This window comes from Notolepis coatsorum, assembly GCF_963971535.1.
Source record: "Notolepis coatsorum genome assembly, chromosome: 11".
Classification (NCBI taxonomy): domain Eukaryota; kingdom Metazoa; phylum Chordata; class Actinopteri; order Aulopiformes; family Paralepididae; genus Notolepis; species Notolepis coatsorum.
Window position 1 is genome coordinate 41985961 of NC_140175.1, and position 21276 is coordinate 42007236.

The 21276-nt window shown below is 42.7% G+C and overlaps 1 protein-coding gene across 7 annotated transcripts in view; it reads left to right on the plus strand.

Moving 5' to 3' along the window:
* Positions 1–21276, plus strand: part of psd3l (pleckstrin and Sec7 domain containing 3, like) — a 305351-nt gene that overhangs the window by 238606 nt on the left and 45469 nt on the right. For all 7 annotated transcript variants that reach the window (XM_084325309.1, XM_084325306.1, XM_084325307.1 and 4 more), the window contains one exon: positions 17933–17976. In XM_084325309.1, the coding sequence (XP_084181435.1) occupies positions 17933–17976 (44 nt within the window). The remainder of the gene's footprint in view (positions 1–17932; positions 17977–21276) is intronic.

Sequence of the window (21276 nt, forward strand, 5' to 3'; positions counted from 1 at the left end):
ATAGTTTCAAAATATCAGTAATTTCTGAAAATACGTTACAAAAGTTAAAAAAAAGTATGCGTTTTGGAAAATAGCTCTTTATTTGATTATCATAAAAGTGTTTTCTATACAGAGATATCGACATCGGTAAATATCGGTATCGGCCAGAACAGCAATATTAATATCGGTTATCGGTATCGGCCACAATTTTCACATCGGTGCATCACTAGATGTACTCCAAAAAGAATATTCCAATTATCTGATCGTCATTCCAAGTATTGATGTCGATCGTATTGCCAACATAATCCACCAAAGAACATGAACCGGGAGTGCTTGATTCTCCTCATTCCATGCGTTATAAACGCTTGTCCTGCCAGACAAGGAAAACCCCGCCCGGACACTTTAGATTGACGCACAGCTCAAGACAGAGTTTCAAAGGATGTGCAATACCGGCCGCAAGGCAGCAGGCGGCGGTATTGGACGTTTGCGATCTCAGACTCATTCCCAATGATAACACAGGCTCCCTCGATGGATTATGAATGGGAATATCGAATAAAAGAAATAACGATAGAAAACCCAACTTTTCTCGGGTTTGGCGCTCAAGTGTCGGCGAGTTAACCCGACTTTATTCGTGAGTGGCGTCCAATGAGTTAATCCTCAATAAAAATAAGTACAAACACAGTAAACACACTGTTCCATATCTTTGTCTGTATGTATATCATCTGTATGGAAGGCAAGAGAGATATACAATCCATTTGTATTAGAAATATTTCTTAAACTGCTATATTGACACCCGTCATTGTTTGTTTTGTTTACAAAATGTTCCTTTGGTGACTCAAACTTTTTCATAATGGGGGGGGGGGGGGGGGGGGGTCACAGCTTGATGAGCTATTTCAGGCATGATGGACATTGTGGTTCTGGCCCATTGTGTTCATTCAATAAGTTAAATTAATAATTGTTTGAATAATTGGTACCAGCTGTGTAATCCTAAATGCTAATAATTGATTCCACTCCATTTAATCACACTCTGATTTTGGTAATTACTCCGGGATTATTGATTGTGCCCCAACTCTGTGTTTAATTAATCAGCAAGAGAGTTGCAGTGTCCCCTCTGCTGTCTACTCGCACGGCTAATCGGACCGTTAGAGCATCAGGTGTTGGGGAGCCAGCGATGAGGGAGAGAGGGCTCTGACCACCACTTATCCAGGAGCTCTTGTGTTGTGGGGGGGGGGGGGGGGGGGGGGGTGCACAGAGCGGTGCAGATGTGACGCTGCTGCCGAAACAGTTGCCTTTTTTATTTTGTTGCCTGATTTGGAGGGGTCGTGGGAAGTGGTGCCCACTGCCCATCAGCGCCTGCCCTCAGATACAACTAACACCTCCTGTCTGCCTACCCTCTGATACAACTAACACCTCCTGTTTGATTGATTGATTGAAAACTTTATTAACAGATTGCAGAATGGGTACAATACAGTACAGCTCAATACACACAATTGTTAAGGGGATGCAGACCAGAGAAAGACTTTCTTGGGTTAGGTCATTTACTGTACATTGGAGGGGGTTGGGTTAGGACATTTACAGGGGCCAGTTTCGAATTGCAGTCTCCCGTAGGTGTTCTTTGAGAGTGGTTTTGAAAGTGGGTAGTGATTCACATTCCTTTACAGCTTTGGGTAGGGCGTTCCACATTAATAATAATAATTAATTTAATTTATATAGCGCTTCTCAATAACCCGAAGTCGCTGACAATAGTCAGGAGCAAAAGTAAAAACAAAGAAACAAAAGCAAAGAAACAAAAACAAAAACAACAAAGAAACAAAAACAAAAGGAACATGAGACCATGGGGGGAACAGGGAAGACAGCATGATAGCACAAAAAGACTGGAGACAGACATCAATCAGGTTGGAGGGGGGGGGGGGGGTTATGGGTGGGGGGGTTGAAGGCAAGGGAGAACAGGTGGGTTTTGAGGCGAGCTTTGAAGGTGGAGATCGGTGTAGGGGAGTCTCTGATGGACTGGGGGAGGGAGTTCCAGAGTCGGGGTGCAGTACGAGAGAAGGCCCGATCTCCAAAGTTTTTAAGCTTGGATGTCGGGACAGTGAGGGAGGCAGTGGAGGAGGACCGGAGGGAACGGGTGGGGCGGTAGGGAAGAAGGAGATCAGTCAGGTAGGGGGGGGGGCAGGCTGTGGAGGGCTTTGAAGGTGAGGAGTAGTGTTTTAAAGTTTATGCAGTGTTTGATCGGGAGCCAGTGGAGAGAATGGAGGACAGGAGTGATGTGTTCGCGGGACCGGGTGTTAGTGAGGAGGCGGGTGGCTGAATTTTGGACCATTTGCAGTTTATGGAGGGAGCGGGAGGTGATACCAGTGAGGAGGGAGTTGCAATAGTCCAGGCGGGAGGAGATGAAGGCGTGAATGAGGGATTCAGCAGCAGGGGGGGAGAGGCAGTGACGGATTTTTGCAATGTTGCAGAGGTGAAAGTAGGATATTTTTACGATGGAGTGGGGGTCAAATGAGAGGGTGGGGTCAAGGAGGACACCAAGGTTTCGGACTAGGGGGGAGGGGGTGATGGTGGAGTCGTTGATGGTGAGTGTGATGGGTCCGGATCTGGTGAGGGTGGTTTTGGTGCCAATAATGAGAAGTTCAGTCTTGTCACTGTTCAATTTGAGGAAGTTGTGAGTCATCCATGTTTGGAGTTTGGTAATGCAGGATTCAATGTGACTGAGGGGTGGGCTGTGGGGGGATTGAGTACTGATGTAGATTTGGGTGTCGTCAGTGTAGCAGTGGAAGTTGAGGTGGTATTTACGGATGATGTGACCAAGGGGGAGAATGTAGCAGATGAAGAGCAGGGGGCCAAGGACTGAGCCTTGGGGGACCCCTGTGTGACTGGGGAGGGGGAGGAGGTGTGGCCGGAGAGGGAGATGAATTGGTGTCTGTCTGTGAGGTAGGAGGAGAACCAGCCAAGTGCTGTGCCCTCAACACCCAGTTGGTGCAGCCTTTGGAGGAGGATGGAGTGACACACTGTGTCAAAGGCTGCACTGAGATCGAGTAGGATCAGGATGTTGAGGGCACCGGAATCAGCGGAGATGAGGAGGTCGTTGATGACTTTAACCAGTGCAGTTTTGGTGTTGTGAGCGGGACGGAAGCCAGACTGAAGGGGTTCATAGAGGGTGTTGGACATTGATGTGGCATAATTGCGAAACGTGTTTAGTCCCTTGTTTGAGCCGAATCTGGGTTTAACATGATTTGTGGACCTCCCTCTGGTGTTGTGGTCGTGGTATTCACTGACCTTTGGGAAGTATTTTGACATGTACATGGGTAGTCGTGTAGTGTATCTTGTAGACCAGGCCCATTGCAAGTTGCTGTACTCTGTCTTCTACTCTAAGCCATCCTAGGTAGTCAAAGTGGGCAGGGGTGAGGTGGGTTCTAGGAGTAAGGTCAAGTAGTAGTCTGACCAGTTTGTTTTCGTGATGTTTGTAATCTTGTTTTTAGCGCCTTTGAGGTATTTTGGTACCATGAGGTGCAAGCATAGTCGTAGTACCCTTGAATGAGTGCTCCTGCCAGAGTCTTCAGGGTATTCTTGTTTACCAGAGAGGAGATCCGGTACAAGAATCTAGTTCGTTGGTTGACTTTTTTTTATTACATTGGATGCCATTTTGTCACAGGAAAGATTTGCCTCTAGGATGGAACCTAGGTAGGTAATTTCATCTTTCCTTGTGACAATATTGTCACCTACTGTAACTGAGAAGCCGTCGGTCTTGCTGAGTTTATTTGATCCGAAGAGAATGGACTCTTTTTTTACCCAGGTGTAATGATAGTTTGTTATCAGCAAGCCAGGTGCAGATTCTGCCGAGTTCTGAGCTGAGGGTTTTTTCAACCTGTAACTTGTTCTTGTCAGAGACCAGCAGGGCTGAGTCGTCTGCGAACAAGAACAAGTTAGTCACAAGCTGTCTGCCTGCCCTCTGATACAACTAACACCTCCTGTCTGCCTGCTTTCTGATACAACTAACTAGGGGTGCACGATATAGATTTTTTTGACCCCGATACCGATAACTTTCTGCTCCTCAAGGTTGATACCGATACCGATAACCGATAATATATATATATTTATTGTATTATAATTTTTTTTTTATGTATATTCCTGTAGTTTTGACCTAACCAGATTTATCATGACATGAGCGTTACTACTATGAACAAAACAAAGCCAAGAGAACAGTTTTGACTCTTCAAATAAAGTGACTATATTTATTTTTCCAAATAAATATAATTTGAGTCAATCACAAAATTCACAATCCGTCAATGTCATTAACAATGTGTTTCCCTGAACAATGAGTGAACTAAAAACTAACAGGTATTGTGCTTTGTCAGCAGAGAAAACATTTGACGCTATAGGAGAGGAGACTGTTGTGGTCTTGGTCCATGAAACAACTATTACTTGGCATTTATAGGACAGCACGCCTCAAAAAGAATTAAATAAACCAAACAAATCATCTCTGTCAAACGTCTTTAATTTTGCAAACGCCTCGTCAAACTGCAAATTTGTTGGTAAAAGACTACACGCCGCCGGCTCCTTTTGCAGCTGGCTTTGGATTAGCTTAGCCTTTAGCTGCTCGCCGTCGTATTTTAATACACCATCGTAGCGGTGGTGATGTTTCAGGTGACTTATTATGTTGTATGCGTTATAGCTTGTTGCCCCTTTCCCTCCTCGTGGAACTTCTGCATTTGTTACAAATAGCAAGCGAGGCGGTCAGGTGGTGTAGCGGAGATTGCGTTCGTCACCAACACCGGAGACGCTGGATTCGCCTGTTCGAATCCAGCTCACAGCTCCGGCGTTGTCACCAGCTTGGCTGGCCGTTCACACTAATACAATTGGCTGTATTAGAGGGTGGGAAAGCTGGCGGGGTGGGTCCGGGTCGTTGTAAACAGCGACTCCTACAGTTCGGTCGGGCGCCTGCTCTCCGCGGATAGGATCTAAGGGGGGTAGTGTGATCCTTCCACACGTTACACCCTCTCAGTGAGAGTCCGCGCTGCCAGGTGAAAAGAAGCGGTTGATTGGCTAGACGTGTGTCGGAGGAAGCACGTGATACCCCCCACAGTCGGTCTGGGAGAGTGGAGGCTAAGTGCGCAGCGACCAGGAAGGGGATTGGGAATTGGCATAACGACTAACATTGGGATGGGAGAAAATCTGAGGAAAAAGGAGGGGGAAAAAGATCAATAAAAAAAAAATAATAATAATAATAGCAAGCAAACTGTTTTCCTCTGAAACTTTGAAAAAGTCAGACGATATATATTATCGGAGCTATCAATAATGTTATCGGGTTTATCGGGATGACGTCATAATTGCTGATATCGGCCCGATAATTATCGTGCACTCCTCCTGTCTGCCTGCCCTCTGATACAACTAACACTCCTGTCTGCCTGCCCTCTGATACAACTAACCCTCCTCCTGTCTGCCTGCCCTCTGATACAACTAACACCTCCTGTCTGCCTGCCCTCTGATATACAACTAACACCTCCTGTCTGCCTGCCCTCTGATATACAACTAACACCTCCTCCTGTCTGCCTGCCCTCTGATACAACTAACACCTCCTGTCTGCCTGCCCTCTGATACAACTAACACCTCCTGTCTGCCTGCCCTCTGATATACAACTAACACCTCCTCCTGTCTGCCTGCCCTCTGATACAACTAACACCTCCTGTCTGCCTGCCCTCTGATATACAACTAACACCTCCTCCTGTCTGCCTGCCCTCTGATACAACTAACACTCCTCCTGTCTCACTGCCATACATCACTGCCTCCACACAGACATGCGCCAGCACACACACACACACACACACACACTTATTTTCCTCTTGCACATGAACGTACACACATTTATTTATTTTATGATTTTTGTATTTTATTTCCATGCCATTCCCCTGCAGACTTCAGTGATCATGCCTCTCAGCATCATAGAAGCAGTGGTGTTGGAATATAAATGAATTGGTTCTCACCGCTGGCTCAGTGTCAGCAAGGGAAGGAGGGCTGCTCCTCTTCCTTCTCTTCATCTACCCCCCCCCTCTCTCTCTCCTGCCCCCTCTCCCTCCACTCCTCCTCTCTCCATCTCTCACTGTAACTCTGAGTCACTGGCGTGCTGCTCTCACTGTGGAACTATGGCTCTGAATCCAAACACTTGTGTAGTAGGGCCGATATTCGATTTTAATTCGAAGCTTCGATAAAATATATTTAATTTAATTTTTATTTTTTTGCGACTTGTACAGCAATTTGTTTAACTTTGTCAGTGCTGTAAAGTTGAAACCTTTTTAAATCTTAGACAAACGAAACACTTTGCTTTCATGAAATATTGTAAGCCGTCATTTGAGGCTTTATAAAAGCAGCACAATGAATACAAATCTGTCAGTGCCGAGTCCGACCTCATCTTAAATAACAAACACCATTGCTTGTTGTAATTAACAAAGAGAGGCAGAGTTGATTTTGCAAAAACAAAAACAAATATTTTTTTAACACTATGATCGCCGTCGACGAGTTAAGACGTCATTCCGAGCCATGCTCATTCTGCCGAAGACGCCGTAACTCGTCTTTGATGTCAATATTTAAAAAATCTGTCATCGAAATCATATTTCCTTTCCGGAGCCCTGAGACACACTGGTGATCTCCTCGCAACTCTCTAGCGGTTCAAGAGCGCCATCTGGTGGCAGATCGGCAGATCGCCAACCGGATATTAACCTTTGAACCGGTAGTACTCATCCATATGTGGTCCGGCCACTCGCTATAGCTCCCGCGACTCCATCTTGAAACACTGGATAATAGATCGCTCGCCCTAACTCAATAAACAACGTTATTTGGCCAAATATACTATTATACAACCTGGAAATGGATCGGGCATTTCTACATCCCATAATAGAAAACAATCTGTTCCACGCTCATCTGCCAGCGGCGCGAGGAAGCCACGGTAAGATTCAGCGTTATTCTCTAACGTATTCTATACTAACTGATCTGATGAACATATGACCCACTCTGGATGAATCATCTAACGCTGCCCACGGAATTATAAACGCCCCCCCGCCCATCCGGTCAACATCAGATGATGCGTAGAAACTTCTAGAAGTACGTGCAGTTGAAACTTTTTATCTCGCACAGATTCCTACCAAACTGTATTTGATCATCAATATAATGCATTTGGGGCTATAAATCACTTTCTGAAGAAAGCTGCAGAAAACGATAAAAACATACTTATACTTTAGACCATATTTTAGTATGAATATGTGAATGAAAAAGTTTAACGTTGCTACACCCTGAACAATACACATCCCTCGCCAGCTCTATTTGTCTATGGAGAAGTTCCCCTTCTTTGCAGGGCTATAACTTTTTAAATTCTATTGCTAAACTGCCATTATTATGGCCCATTCAATGTCCTATATTATAGGACATTGAATGGGCCATAATAATGGCAGTTTAGCAATAGAATTTATAAAGTTATAGCCCTGCAAAGAAGGGGAACTTCTCCATAGACAAATAGAGCTGGCGAGGGATGGTAAATTATGAATTTAACCCATGGCGATTAAAGTGTTAATATATTCGAGTTTTATTTTTATATTCAAATCCCATGTCCATCGAATGAAGCTTCGAAGTATTTATGACAGCCCTATTGTGTAGAGACAATGCTGAGGATGGCAGTGCTGCTGTTGCTTTGAAACAAGGGGCGAGGATGTGACTGTGATCACTCTCTCTCTCTCCCTCCCTCTCTCTCGTTGCTTCAGTGAAACACGCTACTCCCCCCACACACACGCCTCCACCAACACACCAGCATCTCCTCCAAAGCCAACACATACACACACCCTCTCCAGACCGCTACAACAAGGAGGCTGGTTGAGCACACACACTCGCACAGGATCTCTTGGACAGCACACACATTCTGCTGGGAGCTTTCCACTTCTCTATCTCTCTCTCCCCCACTCTCTGTCTTTCTCTCCGTCTCTCTCTCTCGTCTACTACTCTCTTGTCTTTTTCGTACAAAGCTTCTTGGGGTTTCTTTTTGGGAGGGGGGGGACTTTTCCTCGGGGAGATGATTGGAGTAAACAGCGTCCAAGGGACCAGCAAGCTCCGGCGCCCCGGTGGCGGCTCTGTAAAATACGGGAGGGACGAGTCTATGCGGAGACAGCAGCTCCAGCACCAGCACCGCGCCAAGTCCCTCAAAGTGTCCAACTCCACCGAATTCTCCTCTGAAAAGCAGAAGAAGGAGAAGGGGAAGGGGAAGGTAATGGCAAGGTGGTGTGTTCTTTATGGAGTTGTTTATGTTTCAATGTTAATTCTGGATTTCAGCAGGTAACCCGTTTTCCCACGCTCTGTTGCACATGATCAGGTGTTTGTTGCATTTACACTTTGTTGGCTGCAGCGTTAAAGGAAGGTGTTCTGATCTTTTAAAACATCCATGCTATTATCATTCAGGTATTTTCGCCTATTCCAGAATAATTTCAGAAATTCATTCCATTCCATCCATTTAGAAAGACAAAATATGTCATTTTAATTTGATACCATGACTGAAGTGGCCCGTCTGTTAGAGACCCTCGTTAAAACAGGGACTGGATCTGTGATGTGTGTATCCACACAGAGTCTGCTGAGCTGTGTGTGGAATGTCACGGTAAACAAATGGCTTCATTTTCTCCTGGGCGGAAGCTGCTCTGCTATGTCCACCATAATTTTGCCAATATGATACAGTAGACACTGTTGGCCTTTCAAACGTGATAGATGGCTTTGTTTCCTTCTCCTCTTTCATGTTGTCTGATCTAAAAGGGGAAGCAGTGAGTCCTGTTCGCCCCCCCCCCGCCCACACACACACACACACACACACAAGAGAAAGAAAAAGAAATACACCTGACCCAATAAAGAATTGATGATGACCTCAGCCGTCAATAACACTATAAATGTAGCAGGGATTGAAGATGACCAAGTCTGAGGTGGACAGGCTGCACATGCAAATGCCACAGCCAATCGGGTGGGCAACCTTTTTGGACGTGACATCTATTTGCCCTTTTCCAAGTCCGGAGAGATCTACCATCACCAGCCAAGCAGACAGAGTGAAAAGCGTTTTTAGGCTGTCTAATTTGAATAATGCAAACATAGAATAGGTCCTTATATTAATATTGATATTAATAATAAAGTGTAAATTCTGACTGTCTATCTATCTATGACACACAAAAAAAATCTGAATGTTTAAAATACTGATGTCACTTGCTCCAATCCCAGAGTATTAGCCCAAAATATTCTACACATCAAAATGTGGCTACTTACTTTAAAAATTCAAGATTAAGGAAACGGCACACATTCTCAGTGATCAGGATGTTTATTTGACATTTAAGAAGTCATGCATTGTGCAACACAACATATTGTATATATTATCTCTGATTCCAGAAGAAAAAATGTGTCCAAGCATTTGAATCTAGTCAAAAAGCTAATGTTATCCAAACATCATATAAAAACATTTGACAGACAAGACTCATGACATGTCTGACCCAGGTGATGTCTGATAGGAGGACAAGTGCTAGCATATGTTTCTTCAGTAAGGTCTTGTGTTTTTTCATGTCACACACTCTTCCATGAGAGATATACATAGTCTGTATGCAGCCTAATACTGTTATTCTCACTCAAGTAATACAGAACAAATGGCGTTCGGTGTTGAATCATCAAGGAAACAACATGTTGCTAATTATATTTGACGATTGGCAACCTTCTCTCTAATAGGGCATGGACAGCCTCTGTCACCTTCATGTTGAATATGATAACAAAATAATAATTTGTGTAGGTCCGGTCGCTGTTTTTTGGCATCTTGTCCTATCTTGTCCTACCCATCCTTAATTATGCTGGTTTAACAGTCTGATCATCTGCGTTTGTAAGAGTGTAGTGTAGGCAGGCTGTCTACGCACCTGGCTGATACCAGCATACTTGTCAGGCCTTTCATGACACAATGCTAACCAGTGAAAGCCCATGAAAAGAAATATGGCAGCCAAGACCAGCAAGCCCAAGTGTGATTGGATGATTGACTGACGGAATGATGGCTGTCTTTGTCTGGGTTTTCAGCTTGTCAACTGAGGGCCCTTGCGATTTACTGGTAATTCTAAAAGATATGGTTGCCCACCTCTGTTGTAAGCTACTGTATAACCCACTGTGTCTTGGGTCTTTTGGGGTGTGCTCTGCTCACCTTTATTCACCATAGATCAGGGAGGGGCAACTGGCGACCCTCACCGACGCTCCATGTGGCCCCAGGTGGCCCCAGGCCAATATTTTACTTTGCATTCGACTAAGACATTGGCAGTCGACTACGGCTCCTTTCGATCAATTAGTCGACTATTCTACTAATAGGGGTCAGCCCTAGTGTGGACATATTCAACGCTGTTGAAAGTGCCGTGCAGCAATATGGGGGGGTTTGATCAACTGTCCGCTGTTGTTACCGATGGAGCACCCACAATGAAAGGAAAACACACAGGATTCGCCGGGCTTCTAAAGCAGAGTGGCGTTTAGTGTCCAATGCTGCACTGCATTACACACCTTCCTGACAGGCAGCGACGCGAGCGAGCGTGATTGCGAAAATGATTAAAATGTATTCGTTTCAATCAGACTATCCTGACCTGCCGCGAGCGACAGCGAACTGAGCGGCGATGTCGTTCCCCCCTCAAATATTCGCTCGCTGTGTCTCTAGTTGAGCGATTACGCGGCAGAGTTCCGCCCCTAAACACTTTTTATTGGTCAAGAATCGCAGGCTGCTTTGCCCCCGTGTGCTTCCAGGTAACACACACACACAGACACACTCGGACACGCGCCGCCTCATATCAGGACAGTGTCACGCGCGATTTCGTCTCCAGTTCGCTCGCTCGCTGCCTGTCAGGAACCGGTGTAATACATCAGGTAAGTTCGCTAACATAATTTCCATCTATTGTGGGTCACTAATAATCAGGGGTGCAGTGGTCATGCCACGCGGTACCACGCCGTCCCAGCACTTTTCTGAGCAGAAGTACACGCACGGATGTGCACGCGCGCACACAAAAATTAAACGTTATTTCATCTGATGCAGATCGCATGCACAAACATTGAAGTTGACATTCCTTCTATTGTGCGCCAACAGGAGAGACCACAAGTGTCTCATTAAAGATGGAACCATTATTGACCCACTGTGGGGGGAGGGTGAATGTCATGCCAGTTTGATAAAGGGTCAATGGGAGGCATGTAGAATTGCACAAAAAGGAATTCATTATTCTGATGAGTATTGCACTTGGCTACTTGTTTACTTTTGTAGTGTTCAGATAACACTAATAACACTGAAATGCATGTTATGGATATGAAGCACTCAGGAATGTTTTGTTTAGTAGCAGGATACAAGTTTATACATTTAACAAAATCATTTATTATTGCACTTTTGATTTACTGTTGTAGTGAAATGCAGCAGGAATGCTGCTTTGTGTTTGTTGAGCAGTGGGCTTTAAGTTCATACATTTATTAGAAGCCTTAATTATAATTTGTCATTTTTGTATATATTTGGGTTACACAGCAATACTTTCATTCATAAAGTTGAAATTAAGCATTACTAAATGCGTTTGAAATGGAATAAAAACAAAGTTACAACAAATTATAATTGTTTATATGCCTTATTTATCACATCTGTGACTATTATGGGCTATTTGAGTGATGGTGTACTACTGGCGGGACTGCCGATAAACAATGCGGCCCCCCAGATTAAGTGTGGAAATTTAGTGGCTCTCACCATATACAAAGTTGCCCACCCCTGCGATAGATCAATTGTTATTCTGTGCGGCTTGATTAATACATTGACGACTTTGATTAAGCTTTTTCTTTTACCTTTGAGATAAACACTTAATTTTTTTTTTATATTGAGATGGGGTTAACCAATTGTCATAAGTTTGAAAAGTGTTTATTTGCCTATTAAGTGGTGCAAGTGCAGGTGGAGATGGGTAAACTGAGACATACAATATTCATGCCTGAAAAAAGTCCTTCAAGCTGAGTGGCACCCATTTTCACACGAAACAAATTTGTTTGTGAAATGTCAGAAATGTGGCATTCAGTTTAAGTGTCTGGAGAGTCCTGCTCTTTGTTAGCCAACAGACAGACAGCGGATGTGGGGAGTGTCTCTTTACTGGAAATCCACTCACCATTTGACTCGATACTGAAGATCTGCCATCTAAAGCAAAGAACTTGTCTTAAAACATCCTATTATTATAAAGAGAACATTTCCTTTTCTATTCACCAGTTCCCAGATGGGATGATGATACTAGTGGTTCTTCTGCCTGAGATATTCTCTTCCTGCAACAGTGTTGAGTAACTGCTCTGTATCACCGTGCCTTTCCCCAGTCCCCATTGTATGAGGTGGGCAGATGAGTGCAGATAAGAACATATTGGTTGGTATGAACACACCTGCTCAATAACAGGCTAGTATTTATTTTCACAAGCCCACCACGCATCCACCTGCAGTTATTAGAAAACAGCTGTCTTTTCTCTGTAATGGGAATGTGTCATAACAATCACAGCTGACAAATTAATCTGTGACTATAACAGATGTTACAGTGAGATAAGGTCAGCTGTAAATTGACACATGTTGTACATGATTCATTGCTGAAATGAACATGCTCATTGCCTTCCTAAACCATTACCTTGCATAAGGTGCCAATGGTCATTGATGAATGTAAAGTAAATACCCTGTCTGTTACAAAGGATCAGATTAAACCGAATATATATATTTATTGATTGATATATATTGCATAGTATTTGTATATCGTTTGATATCCCTTGTATATTCCTTGTACATATACACGGAATATCCCTTTAGCCTAGTGCAGACCATGGTATTTCATTCTCCTATTGGACAGCGGTCCACAGGCGCCGGGGCCGTGCCTCCAGAGTCGGGTTCAAAGCCACCGTCAAGACATGTCTGTACATGCCCGGCCTTGCCCAGGGATACGAGACAGAAATGAGGTTGGCACTAGTTTGTTCGCCGTGCATATAAATATGGCGCAGGTGAATACAGAAGTAGAGTTACCCAATAAGTTGAAGCCTCACCCACGATACTCCGTGCGGTGAAGTATGGCCTGTTTGGCCCCAAATAGAGCATTGAGACCGCGTGCGAATTAATAACTGAATTGTCCGAGTTTGGCGCTATACCGTCGAGTGCGACATATTTCTATTAAGTCAGTAATAGTCTATTTGTGTATAGTGTATCGTGCGGCTAAAGTTCTACAGTGACCAGCATCACCAACGCTTCCTCGTATCAGCTAGAGTGCTTATCCAGGCTGGGCTGCTTTCATGGCGCTTTCACCCGAGGAGACCTAGACGAGAACCGTGTGGACATGTACACTGGATTAATCTACCCGACGACTACATAGCCCTTTGCGGCTGGATTATATTTGTTTTGGTCCTGTGATTTATGGAGCGGAGAATCGCCGACGCCTACACGTGTGGGATTTACCCTGAGGAGCCACGTCGAGTCTGCGCCTCAGAGAGCCTGAGGCCGGCTAGCTTTCTTCACTGTGGAGCTACAGTCTACGGAGAACAGCTGTATTCGTCTGTGGATCAAGAGACTATTGCACCGTCTCCTGTACTTGGAGTCTCCTTAGTCATCGTTGACCAGACTCTCTACTACCGACAGATCCTCTACCCCTGCTGGCTTACAACCGGGGGGACCCTTCCAGTATCTCCCGCTATATATATTACTAGTGTACCATAGATATAATTCCCTAAGATTCAGGTTGTATAATTACCTCCTGCGTAACCAGAGAATGGACATTCATTATTGATTTGCCTACGCACATTCCTTTGCCTTACAAGTGCATTCAAAGTATAATAGATAAGTATATTATGTACCTTTTGCTGCAATAAATACTTAAAGACAACTTTGTGTAGAACCGATTCATTGTGGGAAGTGTTCATCATATTTATATATCATGTACTGTATGGCCAGTAATTAAAGTACATAAAACGGTAGTGGTTTAATGATACCATACTTATCAATACAGTCAGGGAATTGTACCCCTCAGTTACACTGTCCTTTGCCTTCACTTTGTGTTTGTGACCATTCTGCAGTGTGTTTGTGGTTTGTGCAGTGTTTGTGGCCTACTGTTGCACCAACTGTAGTTGTGGACTAATTTCCTGACAGCTGTAGGCATTCTGAGTTAAAAGCCACCATTATGATTAGTAGCTTTTAACTCATTGACCGTCACGCTCTTTTCCTATCTTTACTAAATGGTGCCAGTGTTATTGACCATTTTAGCGATGTTTGCAGACCCATTGTGTGTTCTGTATTATAGCTATGGAGACAATAGTATGGCTCATTTGACAGACATTGTTCATAGTCCATCACTGACTAACCAGTTAATTTCTACATACTGTAATTTGTGCACTATTACACGCTAAACATCGCCCCTTTCCTAAATAATCTATATATATATATATTTTTTTTTCATATATCACGATTATGACACGTTATATGCAATATGCCCAAATCGTTCGGGTTACTCGCCTGAAACCCCAAATACTTCCAAATCAAAGGTATATATCATGTACATATGTGTCTTCACAAAATCATCGTTTTAACTCAAAACTGCAATCGTTCTGGGCAGTTTGCAATTTCTTTAGTTGACCTTTGGATGCAGAGGACCATACTGGTGCACAATAATCTAGGTGACATAAAATTAAAGATTTCGCCACCTGTCCCACAATATATGTAGGGACATAAGTAATTTAGTTTTTAGCGCCTTTGAGGTGCTTTGGTACCATGAGGTGCATTGTTTAAAGTTTAAAAGGATCCCCATTAGCTGTCACCTAAGTGGCGAGCTAGTCTTCCTGGGGTCCACACAGAAAGACGACAGAAAACACAAAACATAACATGAGATACATATGACAATCACAATTAACAATGATAATCTAAAAACAGTAAAACATTGTAGACATCATTATCAACATCAGAATATTTTGCTCACATATTTAAGTAGTGCATTCTCAGGTGGTATTTGAAAGACACTTTACTATTCAATTTACTTATGTTCAGTGGGCAGTTATTCCAATGATTGATGGCACGATAAACAAGTCCTCTTTAAAGCATTTGATTTTGGACGTGGTGACATAATCTGTCCATCATCAGCTGACCTAGTAAAATAAGAATGAACCTGACTGCATCTGACAATTTGTTTGTATAAGAAAACAGGTTCAGACGAAAAGACAGTGTTCCTGAAAAATTTAACTGTGTTGAAAACCAGCCTATTCTCTACCGTTAACCATGAGAGTTGCCGGTGCATAGTTATAGTGTTTGTTCTCATGGAACAATGTAAGACTAACCTTGCAGCTCTGTTCTAGGCAGTTTGCAATTTCTTTAGTTGACCTTTGGATGCAGAGGACCATGCTGGTGCACAATAATCTAGGTGACATAAAATTAAAGATTTCGCCACCTGTCCCACAATATATGTAGGGACATAAGAAATACATTTCCTCACCATGGAGATACCACTCCCCATCTTCTTCACTATGGTATCAATGTGTTCTGCCCATGACAGCTGGCTATCAATTATTATGCCCAGTAATTTTACTTTATTTACCTGTTATATGGGTTCGTCAGACACGTTCAAACTCATTTTTGGTATCGATGACAATTTATGACTCGAACCCAAGATAATTTATTTGGTTTTTGAGATGTTTAGTACCAACTTATTCCGTTTTATCCAATCAAACACCATATTTAACTCTGCTGATAAAACATTGTCCAGTTCACTGACAGTTTTTGCAGCATAGTACAATGTGGAATCATCAGCATACATTTGTACAGTTGCTTTACACAGAACTGATGGTAAGTCGTTTGTGAAGATGGCGTATAGGAGTGGTCCTAGGCAGCTCCCTTGCGGGACCCCGCAGTCTAAGACCTTAGAGTGAGACCAGCTGCCAGTGTAATAAACCATTTGTGTCCTACTTGTGAGATAACTCTTCATAAATATGATGGCTGTTGGACAAAACCCATAGCATTCTAGTTTACCGATGAGCAGATCGTGGTCTATGACATCGAATGCAGCACTAAAATCAAGTAATACTGCACCAGTCATCTTTGAGTTATCAATTTCCTTGAGCCAGTCATCTGTCATTACTGTAAGGGCAGAACAAGTGGAATGATTAGGTTTGTAAGCATGTTGAAAACTTGTGTTCAAGCCGTTACAGTCAAAGTAATCCTGTATTTGTGAGTGGACTATTCTCTCCCATCAGTTTACTGAGAACTGGGAGAATAGCGATAGGTCTACTGTTCTTCCCAGTGAGTGCTAGTCTGCCATCATTAGGTAAGGGAGTAATTTTACCATGTTTCCAGACAGTGGGATAAACACCTTTCATTAAGCATGCATTTAATATATGACATATCGGACCATAAACATAGTCAGCTGCCAGACCAAGTACCTTACTATCTAGCATATCTGTACCTACTGAGCTATGTTCAGGAAGGGACTTCAACAGCTTCCTTACTTCCCGCTCATCTACACAATTAAACTTAAAAGTGCAACTCTTGTCTAACATCACATTATTTTTTTATGAGCTTTAGATAATCATAATCAGTATTGTCCATCTTCTGCCTTAGTGCATAGACCTTAAATCATTAAGATAATTTGCTATATCAGATGGTTTTGTCAGAAACATGCCTTCTGATTCCACAAAGGAAAGTCGTAGTACCCTTGAATGAGTGCTCCTGCCAGAGTCTTCAGGGTATTCTTGTTTACCAGAGAGGAGATCCGGTACAAGAATCTAGTTCGTTGGTTGACTTTTTTTTATTACATTGGATGCCATTTTGTCACAGGAAAGATTTGCCTCTAGGATGGAACCTATGTATGTAATTTCATCTTTCCTTGTGACAATATTGTCACCCACTGTAACTGAGAAGCCGTCGGTCTTGCTGAGTTTGTTATTTGAACAGAAGAGAATGGACTCTGTTTTACCCAGGTGTAATGCTAGTTTGTTATCATCGAGCCAGGTGCAGATTTTGCCTAGTTCAGAGCTGAGGGTTTTTTCAACCTGTAACTTGTTCTTGTCGGAGACCAATGAGTTTCAACAAATAGCCCATGGTCAAAGGTCAATTTGAAATGACAGCTTTAATGCATCTCTCTTAGCTATCTTCATTTAGGTGATTTAAGATCACTGATTATGCAAAGGTAAAAGGGAACAAATTAATTCACCTAACAACCATGCCATGACATTTTGAATCCTCTCTCCTGATGAATCTGTCATTTGGCAGATTATATTCAGCCCACTCTAACCCACTAATATTCAGCCTCTTAGACACAGTACTTGTATGATCAGATGAATAAGCGGGTAGTAACCCTACTGTAGGTGTTGTACAAACCAGGTGTGATCTGGGACCAAGCGATATGGCTGTTCAAATGGTGACTCCAGTATGAATGACTGACGCAGGCAAATTGGTCAATACCATCATATTAAAATTGCATATCAATCCCAAAGGAATCGAATACTGTTGGGTCATTGTGTTGTGTGTTCAGTTAAAAGAGGATTACTCTTCTGCATGTAAATACATCATGAACTTCCAAATAGGAGTCCTGGCGGTAGACTAATAAACAAGTCTAAATGATAGGCAGCAGTACAAAACACTCCATACAGGGAAGCACACACAGAGGATGTTCGCTCAATTATATTCTGATATTTTATCACAGAGCCAGCCAGCACAAAGGATAGTCTACACACCGTTGGGTCAGAGCCTTCAGGGATGTGCTTGGCTGTCAGGCGTTTGAAGTCAAGAGTCATAAACTATTTGAGATGAGTCATCCCCCATTGACCCTGCCTACAGGGCATTTTTCAAACTTAAAACACAGAAACCCTATTTAAATAGGGGTGGATTACACCCCTCCCTCCATTGCCTAACTATCAGACCTAATCCTGGTACATTGTTTTATTGGTAATGGTTTGATTTTCTTCTCCATAGGCCCTGCACAACTCAATCAAGAACGAGAAGCTGGAATGGGCCATGTGAGTACTTTGCCGTCCCTTTACCTTTTCACATTATGAGAGTCGCTTCATACTGTACCGGTATGAATCACATTACTTAGAAGAACCCAACGGTGTGGGATGAGAGTGGCTATTTTTATTCATTGTGATGTTCTTCCGCCTTCTGCTCAAAACAACTGGAGGCCTGTCTACGAGAAACGGCAGGGTTATTCACTCACAATATTGTCATTAATAAACCCTTGTTTCAGATGGCTTGATGTAATTATGTGAGCTATCCAATATGTGTATTGGGGGGCACTGAGAGAATAATTGGAACCGGTGGGCGCTGGAGTTAATTATCTAGTTGAAGGCAGATACAGTGAATTGGGCAGACCTCCACAAACATCAACTTGATAAATGCTGTGGAGAAATATTGTCAATTATGTTTTTGAGTAAATGGCCTCCTGTAAAGGGGCACTGGCAGTGAGCGAGAGCGGTGCTAGCCTGCCTGATGGAAAGCCCCGCCGGAGACACGCAGCCTGTTTGGCATCTTTGTCGGCGAATGCGACAATAACGAAATGGATGTACCCTTCAAATAAAAACCTGTTTGCGCAGAGCAGGACTGGCCAACGAACTCATGCTTTGCTTTCTGTCGCAGTCGTTTCTCTGTTCCCGAGGGCATATTGCAATGTTAGCCGCCCCCAGCGTGCTGCCTGCCAACGTAATGGTCTCAGCCAGAGAACTCTACAGCAATTGAGAGAAAATGTTCACCTTGTGTGGTGGGAGCTTCTTAACTCTTTGACTGCCACCGACTTTCCCCATCTGTACTGGCTAGCGCCAGCATTATTGACCATTTTAGCGATGTTTGCAGACCCATTGTGTGTTCTGTATTATAGCTATGGAGAAAATAGTATGGCTCATTTTACAGACATTGTTCATAGTCCATTACTGATTAATCAGTTCATTTCTACACACTGTAGTTTGTTACACGCTACACGCAAAAAATCTTTGCATTTCCAAAAGTCTTTTTCCATAATCACGAGATAAAACACGTTATATGCAATAAGCCCACATCGTTCTGGTTGATCGCCTGAAGCCCCAAATACTCCCAAATCCAAGGTATATACCATGTACTAGGGCTGTCTTAAATACTTCGAAGCTTCGAAGCTTCGTTCCATGGCTTCGATGGCTTCGAACATTAAAAAACAATCGAAGTTATAAAAAAAAAAGAGATTCAATTTTTTTACTTCGATGTGTGTGTGTGTGTGTGTGCGCGCGCATGGGGCCATTGGGTGGGGCCGGGGGACAAATACACTGGAGGAAAGTAACCCAGCTCAGCACTGCCCAAATTATATCTTCACTATTGCCTGTTTGAAGGATATCATCCTCAAACACATATACACCTACATTACATGGCTTGTAGAATTCCACACATAAGAAAGAAAGATACTGGGATGAATAAACAAAATAGGAAATAAAATTTGTTTTTTTATTATGTAAATCAACTCCGTAGATCATCCTCCATATGTGTGTGTGGGTTTTACAAAGTTTAAACAATGGGAAAGCATTAAACCGATCATCTGTCTAAACCTCCTAACTCTATTCACCCTCAAATCTGTGTTAGTTTTTTTCATCTGCTGAAAAGTTGGGTTTTTGGAGTTATGAGGTTTTGTCCCGACAGCAGCGATATATGAAATAGAACATTTAGATAAGGTGCTACTGAGATGTTTTGGTGAGTTCTTTGTTTTTTTGTGGAAGTAGCCCTTCTTAAAAATGCATGAACATTTACTGATAATTGGTCTGTAGTGGAGTCTACAAGGTCTACATTGCCGGACCATGTAGAATCCGGACCTTGTACACTGACATAATTCTGTGCATAGTTTAGTCTACACAGGCCATATTTCAAATAATCTAAATCTTACTTCATTTATCTTAAACATTCTTGATTTGGGGGATTGGTAGTTCCCATGAAATCTGAAGTTGTTCAAACGACAACAGCGATCCACCTTGAATTAAATCACACAGCCGAGTGAAATGTTGGCTGCGTCACAGTCACGAAAGGGGCTACTTAATTCATTAATCCAATCCACTTTATTTATAGAGCACATTAAAAAACAACAAAGTTTACCAAAGTGCTGTACAAGTCCCACAACATAAGATAAAAAATAAAAATCTTTTTCCCCGAAGCTTCGAATTAAAATCGAAGCTCGGCCCCGAAGCTTCGATTGCCAAAAAAAGCTTCGAAGGTCAGCCCTACCATGTACATATGTGCCTTCACAAAATCATCTACGGGGGGTAGGGTAGTCTTACCCCAGAAAATGCAATCGTTACAAAAAGCTTGGTTTAGGTCCGGTAAGATACGACACTGTGATCATTACAGAAACATGTTTCAGGTTCGGTAAAATAGACATAGGCAGATGAATCAGAGACACCTAGAGGGCTACGGCTGACCGTATAGAACGGGGATCAAAGGAAAAGATCAAAGGATCAAAACCTGAGTATACTCTGGTTTCTGGCGCTCAACGGTTGGCGAGATAACCCGACTTTACTCGGGTATGGCACTGAATGAGTTAAGAAAGGCATTGAAATAATATGAAATAGCATGTACCTTACTCTTATCATGTTCAGTTACACTGGCCTTCAGTCACAGTTTGAAAGAGAATAACAATGATTTATAATATGCCTAATAATATTACATGTAATTCTCTATCATTAATATCATGCTGGTGTTGTATTATATATGGATCAGCATGAGATCTGGATAACTTCAGGATATATAAAACTTTATTTCACATTTTTAAGCAACCAGAATACAGATAAATCGCATAAAAACAAATTAAAACATATCCTGTGGTTGGACATGTTTCTGCAACAGAGTCCTTAGTTACCATGGCAACCACTCACTGCAGAGATCGTGATTCATTTTAAATATCTTTAAAACTCTGATTTCACTTCAAAATGCAGTAGATTAGAATTGTACTCAACATAAAATAACCTCACATTTAATAATTTTCTCTAAATATGTTTGTTTTGTAGCAAGTAGTTGTGGTGTTGCCGTTATCTTGAGCATTACGAGTGCTCCATCTCATTATATGAGTATCTCTGATAGTACAACAAGGCACCTACAGTGTGCCTAATACACACATCTTTGTACTTGTAAATGGTAAATGGCTGCTTTTTTATATAGCGCTTTTATCCAAAGTGCTTTACAATTTGTTACTCACATTTGACCCATTCACCCACACATTCACACACCGACGGCGGAGGCAACCATGCAAGGTGCCAACCTGCTCATCGGGAGCAATTAGGGGTTAAGTGTCTTGCTCAAGGACACATCGACAT